Source organism: Calypte anna, chromosome 10, assembly GCF_003957555.1.
Source record: "Calypte anna isolate BGI_N300 chromosome 10, bCalAnn1_v1.p, whole genome shotgun sequence".
In the NCBI taxonomy this organism is placed as follows: Eukaryota; Metazoa; Chordata; class Aves; order Apodiformes; family Trochilidae; genus Calypte; species Calypte anna.
The window spans coordinates 12,454,172-12,474,289 of NC_044256.1; the positions used below are offsets into that span (position 1 = coordinate 12,454,172).

The following is a 20,118-nucleotide window of genomic DNA, read 5'->3' on the forward strand; positions in this document are numbered from 1 at the left end:
CCTCTGTCATATGACCAAATGCAGGAGTAAGGACACATCATGCAGATGGGTTTTGCTGTGAGGTTATGTTCAGCTTCTTGATTTGAAGCCAAGATCTAAGACTTTGTGATTAATAATTCCTCCTTATAAGCAGGTGATAAAGATCTGTAGTGATTATAAGCAAGATCACAGGTCCAGCTATTTGTATGGGAAATTAGTAGAAACAGGAGACATTGAAAAGAGAAGATGATTAGTATCTGAAATAAATTTCATAGTTTGGACTTTATTACATTAGAAGATAACCTCATCTCACAGATTTTTGTTAAGGGCCAGATTTAAAAATCAAATGGACTATTTCAGGCACTGCTGTTACATTTCATGTATGTGTAATTGACTTTGCTGTTTAAAATGCTTGAAAGGAGATGCCTTTAAATACCAAGTTTGTTTATATTGCCTTATAGAAAAATGAGAATATAACATTTAGTTTTTCATTCTTTATTGCTTTAAATCTTACATTAAAGCACTTAAACTGCTTGAGTTTACCAGTCAGTAGATAGAAATTCCATCAGAATATTAGAATTATTTTTCGTTGCTTTTGTCTCAGTTTTAATTTTGTCCTTTATGATGCTACACAGTACACTTTATGCTTAGTCTTAACTGCTCATCTAGCTCAGGATAACATCCTGGACATGGTGTAACAAGCAATTTTGAGAACTGGCTTGGATCTTTACCAAAAAAGTGAGAATTAAGACACTTATTTTAACAAAATAAACCAAAGTTTAACAGAGTGGCCTCTTCCAAGACAGGATAGAGAGTTTGCTAATTTTAGCTGGCTTAAAATATGTGGTATCATATTGACAAAAGACATTCTGCATAACTTTTTGCTTATGCCAAAGAAAGTATTCTAATTATTGTGATTTAATTTACTTAATATAAATCACATTTCCAAATCTTGTTTCACAATAAAACATAGGCCTTTAACTCAAGAAGAAATAGCTCATCGACGTGAACTTGCAAAACGGAGACATGCAGAAAAATTGGCAGCAAATCAAGGAAAGGAGGTGTCAGAAGAGCCTCTAAGTGAAAATGCATCTGAAGCACCTGGGAACACAGGTGATACAAAAGGTCTGTAATTCTCTGCTCTCTGTTTTCCTCACAGGGCATTTAGTAGTAGTGTCTTGGTGTTGTCAAGGGGCTGGGTACCTTACGAAGAATCATCTACAGTCCAAATAGTCAAAAGATGGAACTGAAACTAAGATCAAACTAAGAAAGTGTTTGATCTCAGTATGTTGAGACAGAAGATGCTTGGAGGGGATACTTCGCTGCAAAATCAAATAATCAAATAATTTTCACTCTGAGTAGTAAAGTGCAGTGATGAACTTTTTCCCTTATGTATGGGGTAGAAAGGTTGAGCTTTGTTAAGCTCACTGCTGGAACCTTCTGGTGGACTTGTTAGTAGAATATTTTTGCCAGTATAAACTTTATTTCCCCTAGGTTTTTATGAGAATAACTGTTTCATTAAAAAAAAAAAAATCCCTTTATTTAATTATAAATTGGTGTAAAAGCAGTGTATGAGCAACAGGACTGAATTATGAGTTACAATGAGGCATTCTTTACATCTTCTAATGTGTCACCAGGTGTGATTGCATATTATGTAACTGATAATTTTCTTTCTTCAGATGATGAGAGAGAAACTGCTTTTCTACTTCATATATTTTTCTAACTTTGATTAGGTGAAGAGCAACAGCTCACTGGTCAAGTAGAGGGCACGACCTCTAAGGCAATGAAACAGGAAGCAGACAACAAGGAGTCTTTCATTGCTTTTGCTAGAGTGTTCAGTGGAGTGGTGCAAAGAGGGCAAAAGATCTTTGTTTTAGGACCAAAATATGATCCTGCTGAGGCTTTGCAGAAGGTAAGAGGTGTCAGTGAAATGTTACCATAACCTGGCATTTTCTGAAACACTGGTGACCTGACTTTTTGGGAATGCTCACTGAAAGAAAGAGAAAAGTAAAAAAATTCAAAAACTATTCAAAAACAAAATTACTTTAGGTAATTGTGGTAATAGCTGATTTTGTCAGTAAACTCATTTTAAGCCTTAGCATTTCCAAAGCAGTTCAAGTACAGAGTTGCATTAGTTAACAATAAATCCAGTTTGTGCATACAAAGAAAACTTGCAAAGTGAAAAACAGTGCTTTTGCAAAACAGGAGAGCACATGATAGTGATGAAAGTGCATAATAATAATAATGAAAAAAATGTTGTTGATGTTTTGAGACTGTGTTCATAGAAGTGCATTACTTATGACTTGACTTTGAAACATTTTATCAGTGACAATGAAAAGTGAGCTAGGAACACTACACACTTAAAGTTACAAAATAAGGAAATATTTTTGGTTTTTTGGTAACATTTGCTCGTTTGCCACAGGACTGGATTTTTCAGAGGGGAGAAAAATACCTACCTTTTTAATATCTACCTGTTTAATATCTACCTTTTGAAATGAAAATGCTTTAGCATGTATTTCTTAGCTTTGGAATGCAAGGAGGTTGCAAGGGAGAAGTTTGTACTAGTACTAAGTGGTAAGTAGCCAACACCATTTGTTTTACTCTGTGTAGCTGTCATCCCACAGTTCTGCTACAGATGCTCTGCCATCAGTACCTCATATGGCTTGCTGCACATTGGAGAATCTCTACTTGCTTATGGGAAGAGAACTTGAAGATCTTGAAGAAGTGCCTGCAGGAAATATTCTGGGTAAGATGTAGCCAGTGTTTGTAATCCTAGAGCTTGAATCCTTTGTTCACTCAAAATACACTGAAATTGGTTTTGATGTGATTAATAGTAAGAAAACTTCAATAAATCTCTAAATGTTTATAGGTATGGTGTGTGTGGAAAAAATGAAGGCACTATAATTAAACTGTGGTTTCTGTGAACTTTGAACTATGAGCAGGGAGAAGATGCATGAGTAGGAGAAAACTAGGGGTTACAGTAACCTTATTTACTGTCATCCTCAGGTTGGAGAATTGCCAGGTACATGTCACTGCCAGGAATTGCCAAAGGCAGGAAGAATGTCTCATATTTTATAAATTGCAAAGGTTATTTATAATATTTTCATAATAGTGGAAATTCTGTATTATGACTTCTCTAGTAATACAGATAATTGGAGTTTTATTTATGGGTCTACTTGGACTATGGTACCAAAAATACTTTTTCTATGGCTGTGGCAAATTTTGAACTTTCTTCATAAACAACATTCTGAGTTGAGAAGTCTTCCTAATCATTGAGTTACACTCTCTTGTGCCAGATTCTGAGCTGCTTTGCTGTAGAATGTGGTGCTGCTTTTGTCCTTCATTTGTCTTTTTTTAATACCAAAGCTTGTGCTTTGAATTCAGAAAGTGTAAACTTTAGAAGTGCTTTGTTTTCATTTGTGAATGAAAAGGTATGAATTACAGCAAAACAGAAGCTATTTTTTAAAACATTTTTATTGTTAATGAAAAGTGTGGAAACAGTATTTATGGTGTAATTTCATGCAGGATAAAATGATGCTGTTTTAGGAAAGAAAATAAATTGAAATAGTGGTAGAAGTTTAACAATGGAGATTACTACAGGCAAGTTAAGTTATTTTGGTTATGTTTCTATGTTAAGACTATTTCATCTAAATCAAGACTCTCTCTGTCACACTGCTGTTTTGTAGCATTCAAAATTCAGCAGTATTCTGGTGCATGCAGGAGGAAGTGAGGATGGTTGATCTGCTTGCTCTTATGAAATAATCTCCCTTTTTTTTAATGGCTTTTTAGATACACGTGTAGATATTTATTTATTTGTTTATGTAAAACAGGAAAAGGAAGTAACAAGTACAGGAAAAGCATCATTTTGTAACACTCATTCTGATGTTTTTGTAGTTGAAGATAAGAATTTAGTGGGTGATCCTCAAAGTGAAAAAGGAAAAATTAGAAGGCAATAAATAAGGAAAAAGTAATTTAGGCTCATACATAAAGACTGAGTAAGTGCATGCCCTCCAGATGCACATAACAGCTCCCACTCCCCCACCCCCTTTTTGGTATTTTTCTTGTTGCTTTCCTGTAATTGAAGGCAAATGACTCTCTTCTATAAGAAAAAAAAGGAGATTTTAGTAACTAAAACAGTGGTTGGAGGCAGTGTAAAGATGTATTTAAAATAGGCAAAAAGAGGTAGTTTGTTTTTGTGATGATCTCATGCACAGATTTTAAGGGTCTAAGATTCCTTTGCTGTTCATTGATTCTTATTTTAAAGTAATTTAAGCAAACACTAATGTAAAAAACTTGTTTCTGAACACACTAGTTTAGGCTCTTGTGTAAGTACAAGCATGTATGTTTAGGTACTTGTATAAATGAATAATGTTGTGGGCTTTTTCTAAACTTGGCTCAATGACATGTTATTCTGAATAAGTGAGGGATTATGAAGTGCTACATTTTTGTTACTTGGAATAAAACTGATCTCAAGGCATGTTGTGCATGTGCTCTTATACTTGTGCACACATGAGTTCAGAATAACATGCATCTTAAAACTGACATCTATTCTGCTTTTTATTCACAAACCACAACAATAGACTTGGTTTGCTAGAGTATAAACCCCAGATTTTTTGCAGTGCTGCCTATATGACTTTTAAAGTGCTTTTTGTGTTTTGTTGATTACTGTTAAAAGCAAAGCTTTTCCCTTACCATTAGATCTGTAGTGCTTTAATGCAATTCCCAGAGGGGGCTAGAAGATTTCCTGGATGTTTTAAATGTTGCATTTAATAGCTATGTGAATATCAAGTATTCTACCAAATAAGAGCATTTTTTTCTTTACCTTCCCAAATGCCATATTTAAAAGCAGGAATATATAAGTCACTCCTCTTGCCAGCTCATTACAGACTGACTTCCTGAGTGTCAGGCTGCTGTGTACCTTGGTTTTTCCATCTCTAGATGTTTTTTCATGTTTTAATTATTTACAAAGCACTTACAGGATTCTTGACATGTAAACAATATGGGACAGGAAATACTCACCAGCTTTTTTGTACCTTTCTGAAGATAGGTGCCATGCAGCTGTAGTTAGCTTGAGGAGCTGGTATCAAGTAGTGCAGCTAACCTCATTACAAGGTGTCTAACAAGCACTTTATTCCTTTAGAACCTCATCGAACAATTTAGGAGCTTTTAATAAGCAGCCTCTGTTAAGTGCAGAGAGCAGCTGCAAGCAGTGATGCCATTTCAAAGGCCCAGAATGGCTTTCTAGGACTGATGCCAACTAGCAAGCATTACCACCTTCTGTGAGAGCCCCAGGAACAGTCCTGCTGTTGCACCAGCCTTTTATTTCTGTGCATACATTTGGTGGGCTAATTTCACTCTCTGAATCAGTAATGTGATTATTTAAAAAAAAAATTTAAAAATTAAATAGCCAGCTTGAAGTGATTCCAGCTGCATGGCCTGTCTCATCTCTGCATGCTCTGAGCAGTGGACACAGGAGGGCAGTCTTTCTCAAGAATACTTCCTGAAATTAGCCAAAATAGTGATGAAACAAAGAAAACTCAACCCTTTGTCTTCAGTCTTCCAATGCTGACAATTTTTACTGTCAGCTGCTAATAACCCAGATAAAAAAACCTTAGGTAGTTCATGGTAATCCATCACTATTCAGGAAGGGTATATAATCGAATGGATTTTGTCACTGAATGACATTTTCTTGCTGTAAACAGTTGAGGTTACCTGACATCATTACATATATATTGATTTCCTATCCAGTGAATGTTTTATGAATGGCTAAATTGTTGAAAAAAATTAAAAATGTTTAAATTGCTTCTTTGAGCTAAAGACATAATTAATTTATTGTTTGGCATCTTTCAGTTTTGGAAAATGAAGTCATTTTCTTAACTCTATTGTTGCTGTAGTGGACTTGATCCCTTTGCAGTTATTGCTCTTTGCTGTATGATTCCCACAAAGAGGTTGAGTGATTTGTGTTGCTTAACCCACAGTGTAATGTAACTCGTGCACATCCAAAGAGCTACTGTCAAATGAAATAGAAGTGTATTTTGCTGATCATCTGAGAAGTTGCCTTTGTATTACAATTTTCAGTTTGATTTTTGACTCCTTTTCAGGGGACTTGACTTGCCAAATTTTATTGAAAAAAAAGAAAAAAAAAGGTTTCATTATCTTATTTTCAAATCAATATCAGCAAATCACTGGAGAGAAAAATACATGGTGTGTCTTAGGTCAGAGGTATAGCACTGATATGTCTTTATTGGCCCAGCTAAGATTTTTTTGGAAAAATACTTTGACTGTTTAATAGTTTCTTTATAAAGCCTTTTAAGATTGAATGGTTTTTAATTTATTTTGAAGAATTTAAATTGCTTTTTGAGTAGTTGTATTGTTTCTGTTTTTTTCTGGCTGTAGCTTCTTAAGACTATAAAAGGAAATAAAAAATTTTCTTCTTTCTGAAGAAAACCACTTCTAAATTCTCGAGTGCTTGGGAATGTTCTCTGCTGTAATTTTCTGGAGTTTATTATGAAATCTTAAAAATGTGTTTAGTCTTGCCACTGGAATATAAGGGTTTTTTTATCATTTAAAAATTGAACTCTATGAGGGTATTTAAACTAGAACATTCACCTACCAAGAAATGCCTCCAAGTTTGCCTTTGACCACCTTTGGATTATGTAAAAAATTTCAATTGATTAAGCTTTGACGAAAGGAGAGAAGCATTCTGTATCCCTTCTAAATCAATTTATAGCTATTAAAATCTGTAAAATCTGAGCTTTTGCTTAAATGAAAACTACTTTTCTCAATAATCTTCCAAATGTGAGGCCAAGTGCTCCTGATTCTTTGGTGTTTTTATGCAGACAGATACTTGCTGATGCTTGAGGTTTCCCAAATAGTACCAGAAGGAAAACTGCCTGGACTTGTCAGTGTTCATTGTTGCTGCTTACACGTAGCCTGTGGGCAGCACTGGGACTCAAGAATCAAGACAATTTCATACCAGTGCTGCTTGAAGAAACTCACAGCACAGCAGCAGGCAAATGCTCTTCAACTTCTTAATGGAAATAAGCATGGAAGAGGGTTTGAGGTGCAGGCAGTCATCTCTGTTTATCTTCCTTGTGTTCCCTTCAGAAATACTTGATTTTTGGTCTGGGGACTCCTTAGTAGATACTCATTATTATATGAAGATAAACTGAGCAGAATTAGGGCCAGGAGAAGGCTGACTCCTTTTCCTCTTGTAGGGCTAGAGGATTGGCTTCTGTAGTCATTGCCTCTGGGCAGATGACTCAAGACTTTCACTAGCAAACCATTTATGGCTTTAGGTCCCAGATTCTAGCTGGCTTATCACCAGAATTTCCAAATCTTCTGAGTAATTGGTTGGGTGTGACATTTTAAGTCTCTTTAAAATGAGAGGTTAGGGATTTTCCCCAGTATTTCACAGTTGCTTCCTTTAGTCAGCATAAATGTATTATTTTTAGTCTCTCTCTATGAAACTGAATATGTCCATGTATAAATATAGAGAGAACAATTATCTACAGAAATAGCCATATTTATTACTTGGCTAATGAACCTCTTTAATCTTTTTAATACTGTTAGAGAACAAGAGTGTTAAAGTCATTAGTAGCACCAATGTAAAATGGAAATAGAAGTCTCAAGGTGTAGTTTTGAGATGATTGGCTGAGCTCACATCCTAATGTGGGATTTGGGATTTTTTCCAGCATAGTGAGATACATCACTGATGACTTTGGGAAGTTACCTCACATTTTCTTTGGAAGAGCTGAAAACTCTAACCTTCCTCAATCTGCTTGTAAAAATAACTTGGAACATACTTTTGTGTTTAGTGGTTTGTATTTTTTTAAACTGGACTTCTCTTTCAATATTGTTTAGTAGGTGGCAGTTTACAGTATAATGATGTGCCCTCTCCTTTCTTACCATGTGGTTCCAACAGGAACAATCTAACTTGATTAGATAAAAATCTCAAAAGAGACTTTAGCATTCATTACTAAATAAGGATTTGTGATGGAGGAGCCAAACTCGCTTTGGTTTTGTACTCAAAGTTGTCAGAACTCCATTTCTAGGAATATCCTACCTGCTCATGCTCCTAGGAAATATACTCACTGTATGAAGAAGTGGGAACCATCAGTTCTGGGGTGAGATTGGAAACTGGGGCACCAGAGTAAATGGCTGAGATTGATCAAGCATGCCTAATGTGAGGAGTTAGTGTTTAATGTTCAGTTTTCAACAAAGATGTAAATTAGTTGATGTAGCAAGGTTCTGCATTCAGGCTGTTTAATTGAACCTTTTATAACTCTACAAAATGGTTTTGAATGAAACACACTGGAGAATTCCCTTTGCAGAATTAGTTTCATGTAGAACTCAAATTTTCAGAAAGCTGTTTTAAAAGAACTTTTCCTCTCTTTAATGTGGCATTGGGTCCTCTAGAATTCAAACTGAGAACATGCAGTGTTATTTCAGGAAGATACAAAGCAACCACTGTAAGCACAAATGAGTTTGAAAGTACATGCCTTATTATATATAAATTCATGTATAGCAAGTCAGACTTAAAAAAAGGCATCATAAATCAAATCTGTTTAGGAATGTGTGCAATTGCCAGTAGTGTTTTGTTGTTAAAGGATTTTAAGCTTTGCAGTGTTACTTAGAGAAAACAATCTCATGCTCCTGTGCTGGTGTACTTGAGTCAGATAGTGGCATTTTTGAAAAGAAGTGTGTTCTTTGTATCAGCTGGCTATTCCTTTAGCTGATCTGGTCAGATAATGTTCACTTCCTGTCAGATGAATTTAGCTTTTCAGCCTCATTGTAAAGGCAGTTAATTAGTGTCCTTAAAAGTTGCTGTAAAATACAGATACATGTCATAGCATGCTTCATAACTGAAGAAAAAAATGTAACTGGAATGCTATCCTGGGGATCCCTTAGTCTGGACTTTTACTTCAGTGTGGAATTGTAAAGCCATTGAAGAGTATAAAACTTATATTAAATCATTAAATTATCCATTCAGTTAACATTTGTTTTCTGTATCTGAGAGATGTGTGTGCATCTCCATTCCTACCATAGCTTCTCTATTGCCCTCATACACAGGACTTAATACTTTTAAAGCCTCAATCAGAACAATGTGCTTCTCATAACATATCCTTAAATAATGCAAACTACCTGCCCAGATAATCATATTATTGATACAAATATTTCAATTTTGGATGTTTATCTGTTCTGAAACATGCCACGTGTAACTTGAAGGGGGGAGAAGAAACTTGAATCAAGAAATCAGTTTGTCTGAAAATCTCATCCTCTCTGTGGCCTCTTGAAGGCAGTGAATGAGTGGTGGACAAAAGTAGGTTTTGTAACCAGGTTGGTTGGTTCAGTCAGGTTGTCATTATTTTTGCACAGCTCTTCTGAGTAATTTCTCCTAACTTTTTCAGCTTCAGTACATCAGAAGTTCTTCGTGGTGTATTTGGTTTTTAGTAACAGAAAATTTATAATTCTCTTAAATATGTAATGTTCTCTGTTTCTTTGTCTATAATCTCTTTTTCAGGGTCATGCAAAATTTAAACTTCTTTACATGGCTTCAGTTCATGAATAAGACTTTTTCTCATCTTTATACTTTAAACAAATATGCTGTGAACCAAACAGTCCTAAAGAAAAAATTGGTTGCTTTCTTTTTTTACCACTGAGCTTCCATTTCTCATGACATATGCACAACTGTCTGAATAGGATTATATTGTAAATTGAATATCAAAACAGCTTAATATTCAAAGTACCTGAATTATGATGATTATTCCTTGACAACTTAGGGTAGTTAGAGGGTTGTAATTTAATTCTTGTTGTGTTTCTGTACTAGAAATTAAAATAGGAACCCAGGTAACTCATTTTATCATTTGAACTGTTTTCTTATTCCCATTTAATGTGAAGCCAGAGGGCATTGTTTTTTATACAACACAAAAATGTGTAGCTGTTTCAGTTTGTGGTAAAGTTCTCACATGGATTCACATCACTGTCAGTGTAGTGAAAACTTCATGGGATTATAGTTTTTAATGTGAATTTGTTCATGCAGAAAATCTACAAATGTTTTGAATCTTAATTAAATTAATTTTGTGGAGTATTCTGAAAGCTAAAAATCAGCAGTCGGTGTGGTACCTGCTTATTAGCTCAACTTGGAAATAATGTACTGGTAAAAGCCAAATCCACTGTAATGAAAATGCCTTTTTTTTTCTTCTTCTTTTTAATTACCTTGTGGGTTTGGGGGGGGGGGGGGCTTGTGGGCTTTTTTTGTTTGGGGTTTTTTGTTGGTTTTTTTTTTTTATTGGTTTGGTTTTTTGTTTTGATACTTTCTTTGTTCTGAGAAAATCTGTTTTAGCTGAAAAAAGACATGAGAAAATTCTCTCTAAATTTCCTTTAACTTTCATGGTTAAATTAATTGCCTTCTGCACAGAATAATAGGCAGGCTGTAGAAATAAGGCAGGCCAACCCTCAGCTGTTTCTGGAGTGTTAACATGGCTTTGAAATCTGCCCTTTTTCCCCTAAGCTCCTCACCCCAAATACTGGTGTTAACCTCCTGTTTTCGTGTTATCCCATGTCAATAAATTAAGACTATTATGAGAGTATTTTAGTTAACCACAACTTAAGAAAATTCAAAAGTTCTTCCAACTGGCATTGTTAATGCAATATAAACCACTAATCCGTGAGGGCAATTTATTTGATTGTTTTTTAAATTCCTGCTGGAGCATTTCATGATCTCAGCCAAGCCTCCTGTGTAACATTTGTGGAACAGGGAGAGGAGCCTGATGCACACTTTTGCACCCATGTGTGAACAAGTGGTTGTCTCACTGTGTGACAGACCTAATGCCTAGCATGTACAGTATTCTTGCAATAAATATCATTTGTGGTTGTGAAATGCCTCTACTTGTACATGTGAAGAGCCAGGAAAGCCTTTTGTTACTTTGTATAGTTCTTTTCTGCTTCCATTGTCAGTTGTTACTAAAGGTTCTTCAAGTACAGAAAAAGCAAAGAGAGGGTTGCAGCGAGGGCACAAGACTCTGAGTGAGGAAGAGCAGCTTGAGATTAACTCTGCACACAACCCCACTGAACATCAGCTGAGTTGCAGAGAATTGAAATTTTGTGTAAGAAATGGGAAGGCTACAAAGTGGAGAGCTTATTAATAAAGGCTGTGTTTTAGTTAGTTATTTTCTAAATGTTTTTCCCAAGATTTTGAGGATGTTGTTGCATGCTTCACATTAAATTGCAAAAGTGGTTTGAGGGTTGTTTGGCCTGTATCAGGCTGTGAGTCATGAAGTTGGCTTTGTCTGGCTTGTGAACTGTGGGGGGGAGTTAAGGCAGGGCTATATTTAGGAGCATCAACTGATGTCAAACTGTGGAGCACTGCTAAACAACAGTGTTAAAGGGGCAGCGCTGGATAGTTTAGGCTCAAAGTTCAGGTTGTTTGTGGTGGCTTATAATTTAGGAAATAATTGGAAAAGCTGATATTTACTAGAAATACTTTCCTGCAGAAGTTGCAAGCCAAGCAATCTGAGTTTCAACTCCATTTATACATGGTAATTCCTATTCCAATTTAATTATCAAAACTTTATGAATTGAAAGTAGCAAGCATGGGTAGAATTTCTAATTTCACCTTAGAGGTTTCAGGATCTTAATTTTTAAATATTTGTTACTTATAAAGAATTGTACCATTCTAGATATAGGTAGATAAGGTTCATGTTTGAGGAACTGTTATCACTGAGTTTTTTTGTCTTAAGATGCAGAACAACTTCTGACTTCACTTGATGGCATTTTGAAATCTTGTCATTGATGTGGGGAATGAAATTTAGGTACCTTTTTGCATCTAATTAACAATACAAAGAAATATGGTTCTTATCTAACCTTTCTTGTTCCCTTCTACCTAATTATCTCTAGTGAGGTCTATTATGTATTTGGGCAAAATTCAAGCTGGGGATTTTAAAAAATGAGAGGTTCCATTTTCCAGCATTCTTCTACTGTCATAACTGTCATGGACTCTCACAAGTGTTTTTGTGGGGTTTTACATTCAATAACATTCTTTGTGCAGGCATGTTATGGTAGATAATTCACCTGGTTTAATAGCAAGCCTTGTATATTGCCATCTTTGTTTCTAGGTCTGTTTGTGTCAAAACATGAGAATGCAATAGGAAAATGGTAATGAATTTAAGGACTCCACCTGAGACATGGGTGAAAGTTTTTCCTTGCAGAATGGAGAGGTTTCTGTCATTTAAATGAAATTGAAGTGGGTAGGTTTTTCAAAGATATTTGGTGTTGGTTTAAGCACACTGTTGTGCACTTGAATATAAACAGACATGAGCCAAGACAATGTGCTGGCTAGGAGTTGAAAAAGTCACACTCAAAATGTATAAATTATACAGTTGTTTAAGTTAATGTACGGGGGATAATTCAGTTTAACTGTTACTGTCATTTTAAAATTCATTGGCTGAAGTATTGTCATTGCCAACTTTGATAGAAGTCTGTTGCAGTGACTGATTGGATTTCTAAAATATACTATTAAGCAACAAATATTGATTAAAATACTTGCTATTTTCCAAGTGTGATACATTAAGATTTATACAAGTCATACTTTATGCAGTATTAAAGTATTGGGTTTACCAGTGTTAATTGCATGACTGCAAACTCATCAATCTAAATGAGAATACAAACCTGCTGGCAGTTCTTGTAGTTCCATCAGTTACTGTACTTGGACATCAGCAAAGATGCTCAAACTGTTTCCCTCCTTTTGATCTGCTGGAGCTGTTGAAGACAGCGAAGTTGAAAGCTCATATGATGAATTCTAAGGACAGTCTGCAGAGTTCAGTGATGCAAAGAGCTGTGTGTTCAGAAGCTTTCAAAACAGGACCTAAAATGTATGGCATCCTGAGGGTTACATTTTTCAGAACTTTTCCACAAAAGATTGTTTTGTGACATGTTCAAAGAGCAAGTTCTCTGAGCAATGTTACTAAAAAAATTTGGATTCCTGTGGACTGGTGTCCTTAAAATCCTCAGCTTCCCCCTAAGCTGTGCCTATCCTGCAGTTTTGCATGTCCCAGTTGGCCAGCCAGGATGTGCATGCTGGTCACCAGGCAGATGCTTCCAAGTGGGATTCATAATGATCGTGTTTTGCCTGCCCTTTTTTCAGTGAGCTCACCAATTTTGGTTTCCCTTCAGGATTTAGCCATTGATTTTATATAACTTGTGGAAACTTAATTACATCTGAACCCTCTCCTCTCTCTGCCTGGTAAACTTAGTGGAAGTTGACAATGTGTTTAGGAGTTGTTAATGGGAGACTGTGTGATTACAGAAGTTGGGTTTACTTTGGAAATGAGACTCAAAACATACTTCATTTTTAACAGATTCTTTTGTGTACATAATCCCATCAGGAAGTGTGACATACTGTGTTGGGAGCATTGTTTCTTAACCAGCAGAAGCCCTTTAAGTTTTTTGAAGAAATACTTTAAATTTCTAGTAGAAAACGTTCATCTACTCAGAACTCTTTCAAAGCATTTAAATCTGGTACCTAGCAGTAGCAAATGGCCACGTTTCTTTAGTTCAGAAAAGCAGCTGACATTGTGTATTAAGGTTTTGCTTTGTCTTGAAGCAGCAGCCCAGTTACTGCTTGTGGATGATTCATGATTCTGCTGCATCTGTGGAATCTGCTGTTTAGTCAGCAAAATGTTAGCCAGACTGATCTGGTTTCTGAGGGAGTAGCAGTGGGGCATGGAGACAATTAAACTTGTTTTTGAGACCATGAGGTGTTAGCTTCACTTTCTCTATGGACTGGTGGGGAAAAAAGGTCCTCTCATTTTTGTAAGATAATGATTGTTAAACCTATATTTCTGGTTGGTTTTGTCATGCCATGGAGGTTGCACTGTGCCTAGTTGGTTGATTTGCTTTTTCTTGGACAATATATCAGAAGTGGTGTCTCTTAGAAATGTGTTATTGCTTTCTTGGTGGAGGGAGTGAAAATTGGGTGAGAAGGAAAATTGCCCTTTTCTTAGGTTAGTTTTACTCTGTTTAAAGAGGCTCCCCCAGAGCCTGACAATTGCTAGTGCTGCTGCTGGGAAGCCAGAACTGGGGGCAAGCTTGCTCTTTTGGGTGGCTTCTAGACCATCCTAGCTGGATGGTGCTCTTAGGCTGCCTATTGATGTGGTGTCTCTTTTTCTTTTATCCTCTAATGCGAACAAAGCACTCAGTGACTGGTGTTACTTCTCTTGAAAAGGGAATTAAATACTAAGGGTTTTCCAGATACAGAGTTGTTAAAACTTCAAGTCTCCTTTATTTTTTCATTTGAATACCTTTTCTCTCTAGTTTGGAATTTATGTTGCTATTAAATTGTAGTGTATGATAAATAACTCATTATCAGTAGCTTCCTAGACTGCTGATATAACAAGTATATTTAAGGCACTCCCTGTGTCTTTTCATGCCATTTGTTTATACACCCATTATGTCAAATAATCCTTATCCCAGGAACTGGAAAGGTGCTTTCTTTTGTTAGTCATTCTTCTAACTAGTTATTCCAAAAATATTATTGCATGTAACCATAGACAAGCTCTTTAAAAGTTTTCTTTAGCCTGAAGTCAAATTTTGTTAGTCTTTATTTTTCATGAAAATACCGTATTTAAAATACACATCAACTTTTGCATAATACAGACTGAAATGATCCATTATTCATGGTACTTGGGAACACTTCAAGCCATATTTCCCAAGGCAACAAAATAAGCAAGCAGAAATGGGAAGATGTAATGGGGGTGTGGGGCTGCCTTGAATGGAGAGCATTAGGCATTGGGTCAGATCTTGGAAAATTGATTTTTAATTAGTTACTTGCCTGTCTTATAAGTTAACAGGATAAATGGTCAGTGGCTCAGGATTTTGTACATATTTGGTAACTGTTATGCTGCTACCTGTGATGTCTGAAATACCCATGGAACTGATGAGTGTCTTTGCAGTTACCCGATGTACTGAATGATAAAGGCCTCATGTTCTTGTTTTAACTAACAAAATGTAAATCAAGTACATTTGGATTCTACACTTAAATTCTAAAATTAGAACAAGGATGGACAAAATTTAATGAGCTTTTAAACTACCATTGTCTTTTGCAATTAGCACTTCTGGTAGTAGATTTTAAATTCCCCATGTACCTAGGAAATGCAGAACTTGTAGCAATATGTTCATGTAGCTTTTTCTAGGCAAACACGACAAAAACTCCAAGACTTTTTCAGATTAAAATGAATTCCTTGCAAGATCAGTGCCTGAAGGCCTCATTAATTTTAACACCACTTATAATTGATTCTGGGACTTAACAGATGTTATTTATATTTTATAATCTTCAATTTAAGAAAAGGGTGTATACATGAAGTCTGCCCATTTTCAGCACATATTACTAAAACTTAATACCTAAAATGACATTTTAATCATCAGTTCTCTGTTAAACTGCCTAATTTGCTAGTGTCATTTATTAAGAAATTATTTGATGTTATTGACCTGTTAGCTGGAATTACTTATTTTGCTTTGTTATGAGAAGTAATTGGTCAAGAAATTAGAAGAATTTAGTTTGCTATTGTGCTCAGAGTTGTAGCTTTTGCAGGTTTCATTAGGTATTATATTAAGCCTAACTAAATGATTCTGTGAAGCACTTTGATGTTTTCTTGGGTTTGGTTGCCATTTTTTTCATGTCAACATTATAGCTGAAATCTTGCAGAGTTTCATTGCCCCCAAAATATGAGTTCTCTTTAGAGAGGATTACTGAGCAATTTTTTCCCCTTGTATAGGATGTTCCATATGAATTCACCTAATGTTTTCCAGTACAGTACTTGGTTTCATGGACTTATTTACAAAAGCACATTTACTGCTGCTAATAAACCCCCCCCAACAAATCAACATTTCAAAGAACTTTCAGATTATCAAAGTATGCTGAAACAACTGCTTCTAAAAAATTCCATTTATTTAGGACAACAACCATGCTGAACTTCCTCTGAAGTTGGGGTAGTCATTTGCAAAAAAAAAAAGAATCAAGTTCAGATGTGTTGCTGTCAGGTCAAATTAAAATCACTTATTCGGAGTAATTATAAACCTGAAATATGGTTTATGTTTCTGAAACCATTTGTGAGTTTTGTATGGTACTAAATGCTTTCCATTTGCAGTAATGCAAGTATTGATTTGATGTGTAGGGCTAAATTAAGTGAGTTCCAGTGCCCATGTGTCCCATTGTACAAAGATCTTTCCATGTATTTACAGTTGTTTTATAACACTGCTTTCAAGTAATGTCAAGCTGAGCTCATGTATGAGAAGGAATTACAATATGTGGGCTCAAGCAAGGTGTGGTACCTCTATACTGCTGGTCAGACTACTAACATTTTTATAAAAACACAAAAGGTGCCATGTAGTGCTTTTATCAGGAGCATTTTACAATTAAAAAGTAAAAACTCAATTAAACTGTAATAAAAATTTATTTTTTGGGGTTTTTTTGGTGGAGCTACAATTGTGTTGATTTCATAATACTTAAAGAGGAATGGGGACACATTACAAATCTAAGCATGAACTTCCTAAGTTTCTTGGCTAAAATTAAGTTTAACCATAACTATTTACAAATCAGGATAATTTTTCTAGTTTTGAGCTCCAAAAATTAGTATGGCATGACAAATGCAATAATTTTGTAACATAAAAAAAATACCATTATCTGAAATACTTTTATCTTCTGTATTTATTTGTCTCGTTAAACTACTTAAGGGAATCAATATTTCATTTTGACTACACCTATTTGTAAACCCAGAAGTCAGATTTGGAATGTTAACTTATTTTGGTTTAATTATGTTTATTATAAAGTAAATTTGTCTTTTAGCAAGCAAATTCCTCACTCAGCTTTGGTGTCTGCTTTCTCACAAAGACTGGGTGCAGCTAGGTCTTTATAGTTTTAAAGGTGTTACTGTTTAATGTGAAGGGTTTTTTTATAATTTCTTTGAAATTGTTTCTAGTCTGAGAAAATTATAGGAAGGTTGTCAACTCAGACAACAATTAGGAAATGTAAGGAAGTACTTAATCAAATATCAGGTGGTTTTTTTTCCAGTGAATCTCTGCAGAAGATAAATGATGCTTGTTTACTCATTATATTTGTCTGCAGTCCTCTTTGAAGCAATAGTTGTGCAATCAGAGATTTTAGTGGAACATGCTATTAGATCACATTATTCCTTTCCCTGCATTTCTTCTAAAAGCCAAGAGGTTTGTTCTTTAACTATTAGTCTTTTCCTTCAGACACCTCAATGAGGTGCTCTAGAACTTTTTTATCTTTTGCTACGTGATGATTCAGCCATGAAGTATGGAGGTGCCTGTGTCAAAAGCTGCTTATTGCATTTAATGTCCCTGTCCCATGGTTGTGCCCCTTGGGGAGAGGGAATTTTGTTATAACAGTATTAATAATATGGTTGAGTACATTCTCACCTAAAAAGAAAATTATGCTCAACTTGCCCTCAGACTGCTGTGAACCTAAAATTAGAGTTCTACAACAAAAGAATTACTTTTTACACCTTTGTATTGAGGAACTGAATACATGTTTCTGCATGTTAATCTCTAGCACATATTAGGTAGAGCTTGTTTCTTTAAAACCCATTAAGAAACTGGGACAGAGGCTTCTACAGTCTACTGAGTACTGGTGATACAGAGAGATTTAGCTCAAAAAACCCAAACAACAACAGCAAAAAACCAGCAAAAAAAGCCAAACCAACCAACCAAACAAAAAAAGCCTGCAAAAAACACATTGGGAAAGAGGAGCATAAATAAAAAAGAAAACGTTGAATTAACTTTTTCTGTAAAATTAGTGGAAAGTCCTGAGGACAGCTTAAATCATGCAGATACTTCACAGTATTCTGCTTTCTGTACAAGTAATTTCACTTTCCATAGAAGCAAATAAGAACAAGTGATGGGGAAGTGCACTATTAGAGAGGAGGCTCACCAGCTATCAGTGCTAACATGTGGTCTATATTATGGAAAAAAAGTTGATGAAATCTCAGCTAGAATGTTGTCTGTGTCTTGATTTACATTCCCTTCTTTTCCAGAAACAGTTTCTAATATACAAAGGTCAAGTTTTGCCCTCAGATGTCTCTGTGCAGTCCCCATGAGACTCAAGAGAAACATGCTTACAATCTGAGGTGATAAATGTATAATAGAAGGTATTCTTAAGCCATAGTAGCTGCTTGTCCAGAGTCCCCACAGTTACCAGAATGTAATCCCAGTATTTTAGAAAACATGTTAAGATTTCTCAAATGTAAAAGGCATGGTATTGCAATCAAGTTTATGCCTACCAAAAGCCAATTTCCCCTTGGAAAATCCCTTCAGTTTTTTTTTTTATTATTTATTTATTTTATTTTTATTTTATTTGTTTCATTTTGGTTGGTTGGTTTTTTGTTTTGTTTGTTTGTTTTTAATTAGGGATAGTAATAGATAAGGGCTGATGGCTGCAGTATACATGGAAACAGTGAACCAATACTAGTCATGCTAATAGGTAACTGTGCTACTGGTATAATGTTATCTGGGTTTATCCCAGATATTAGGAAAAGGATAGATTTAAAGGAGATTGATGTGGAGGTATTTTCATTAATTTTTTCTAATTTTCATGTAAATTGGCAAATACATTTTGCCTTTGTGTTTATTTGGCTTGCATACCGTTTACTTTAAAGAGAATCATCTGGGAGCCAATCATATTTTTAAGGTGGGTTTGTGAGTTTATTTTCTTGGACATGTTTTTTAAGGCTACTTAAAAAATATTTATTTCAAAATGTCTCTCCCTAAGGAGAATAAAGCATTATTTATGTTATTGCCCAAAGATAATTAAAGAGGTCTTACTCTGTATGCTCCCTTTGAAACAACAGGCACACTCTCGTTTTAACATTTCAAATTGTGTAGTTTACAAAAGTTTGCATCATGCTTCTTTTTACATGAATTACCACTGAATTTTCATGGCCTTTCTTCCATAGTGCATAGAGCATTTAAACTACTATTCTTTGCATATTATAAAGTATTCATCTTTCTAAGTAAAGGCATTAAGAAATTATTCATTTCAGTGGAGACAGAATCTTACTGGGAGGAACCATGTTTCAGCTTTTTTGCTTTACTTCATTCCTATGATGTTAGTCCAGACCTTGACACGTTTCCAATCCAGCTAAGAATTCTTCAGGGGTGATATCACCAGGGAGAGAAGTTGAAGATCCACTGACCTGATGTGCTAAGGCTAATAACAATGTGGCAGGAGTTAAAATTTAAACAGCTTTCTTTGTTTGATTTTCACACCGCAAACTAAATTATTTCCTTATCTGATTGAAAAAGTTATGTATAGTGGTGCTGCCTGCTTCATTTTTTGCATCTCAGAAGAACATTAAATGCTAAATCTTTCCACATCAAAGGAAACTAATTACATATATCTTGAAATTGATCTATTATGTGTTCAGATCTTTATAGCTGAATTCAGATGGAAGAGTGTACTTTATCTTTAAAAGCTGCAAAATTAGTATCTAAGGTGTAGTGGTTACTAGGAAGACAGAGAAGTGAAAAGTAAATGGAGACCTGTCTTAAATCTCTTACTCCTTTTGAAAATTTCATTCACAATGTTCTTATCTAATTTTACCAATTGGGTTCTACCACGTGGTACAAACACTGGTGATAAAAGTAAGGATATACTTGATTTACTAATCTTATCCTCTAGGGCAAGTAATAGAAAGGACTGAATGAAAGAAGGACCTTTGTAAAGGTTTACAGACTCTCCTGTAGAGTCAGAATTCAGCATTTTGTTTTGCACAGAAATTAGGTTTCTAAAAAATAGCACTTTCCTGATGAGGGTAATACATTTAAAAATACCTGTAGACATTTTTAACTTCAGCTCCTCTGAAAAATGTGCAATAAACTGCCAACTGGTGTGAATGTTTGTGTGGCAGACTGCATCCTTATTAGGCTTGGGTGTTCTTTTAGGAATGGCTGTTCAAAAATACTTGCAATACTTCTAAGCATTCCGATTTTTAAGCTAACTTAAATCAAAGCAACAGTTGTTTGTCTCACCTTCCATGCCTAAGCACTTTTCTCTTAACTTTGGTTCCTTTTTCAAAATTATTGTATGGCAAAAAGGAACGTGAAGTGAAATATGTATGGCAT

At 35.2% G+C, this 20,118-nt stretch overlaps 1 protein-coding gene across 2 annotated transcripts in view; it reads left to right on the top strand.

The window, feature by feature from the left end:
• The window catches only part of EFL1 (elongation factor like GTPase 1), a 59,231-nt gene that overhangs the window by 16,404 nt on the left and 22,709 nt on the right, over nt 1-20,118 (top strand). For both annotated transcript variants that reach the window (XM_030457325.1, XM_030457326.1), the window contains exons 13-15: nt 953-1,104; nt 1,713-1,891; nt 2,590-2,725. In XM_030457325.1, the coding sequence (XP_030313185.1) occupies nt 953-1,104; nt 1,713-1,891; nt 2,590-2,725 (467 nt within the window). The remainder of the gene's footprint in view (nt 1-952; nt 1,105-1,712; nt 1,892-2,589; nt 2,726-20,118) is intronic.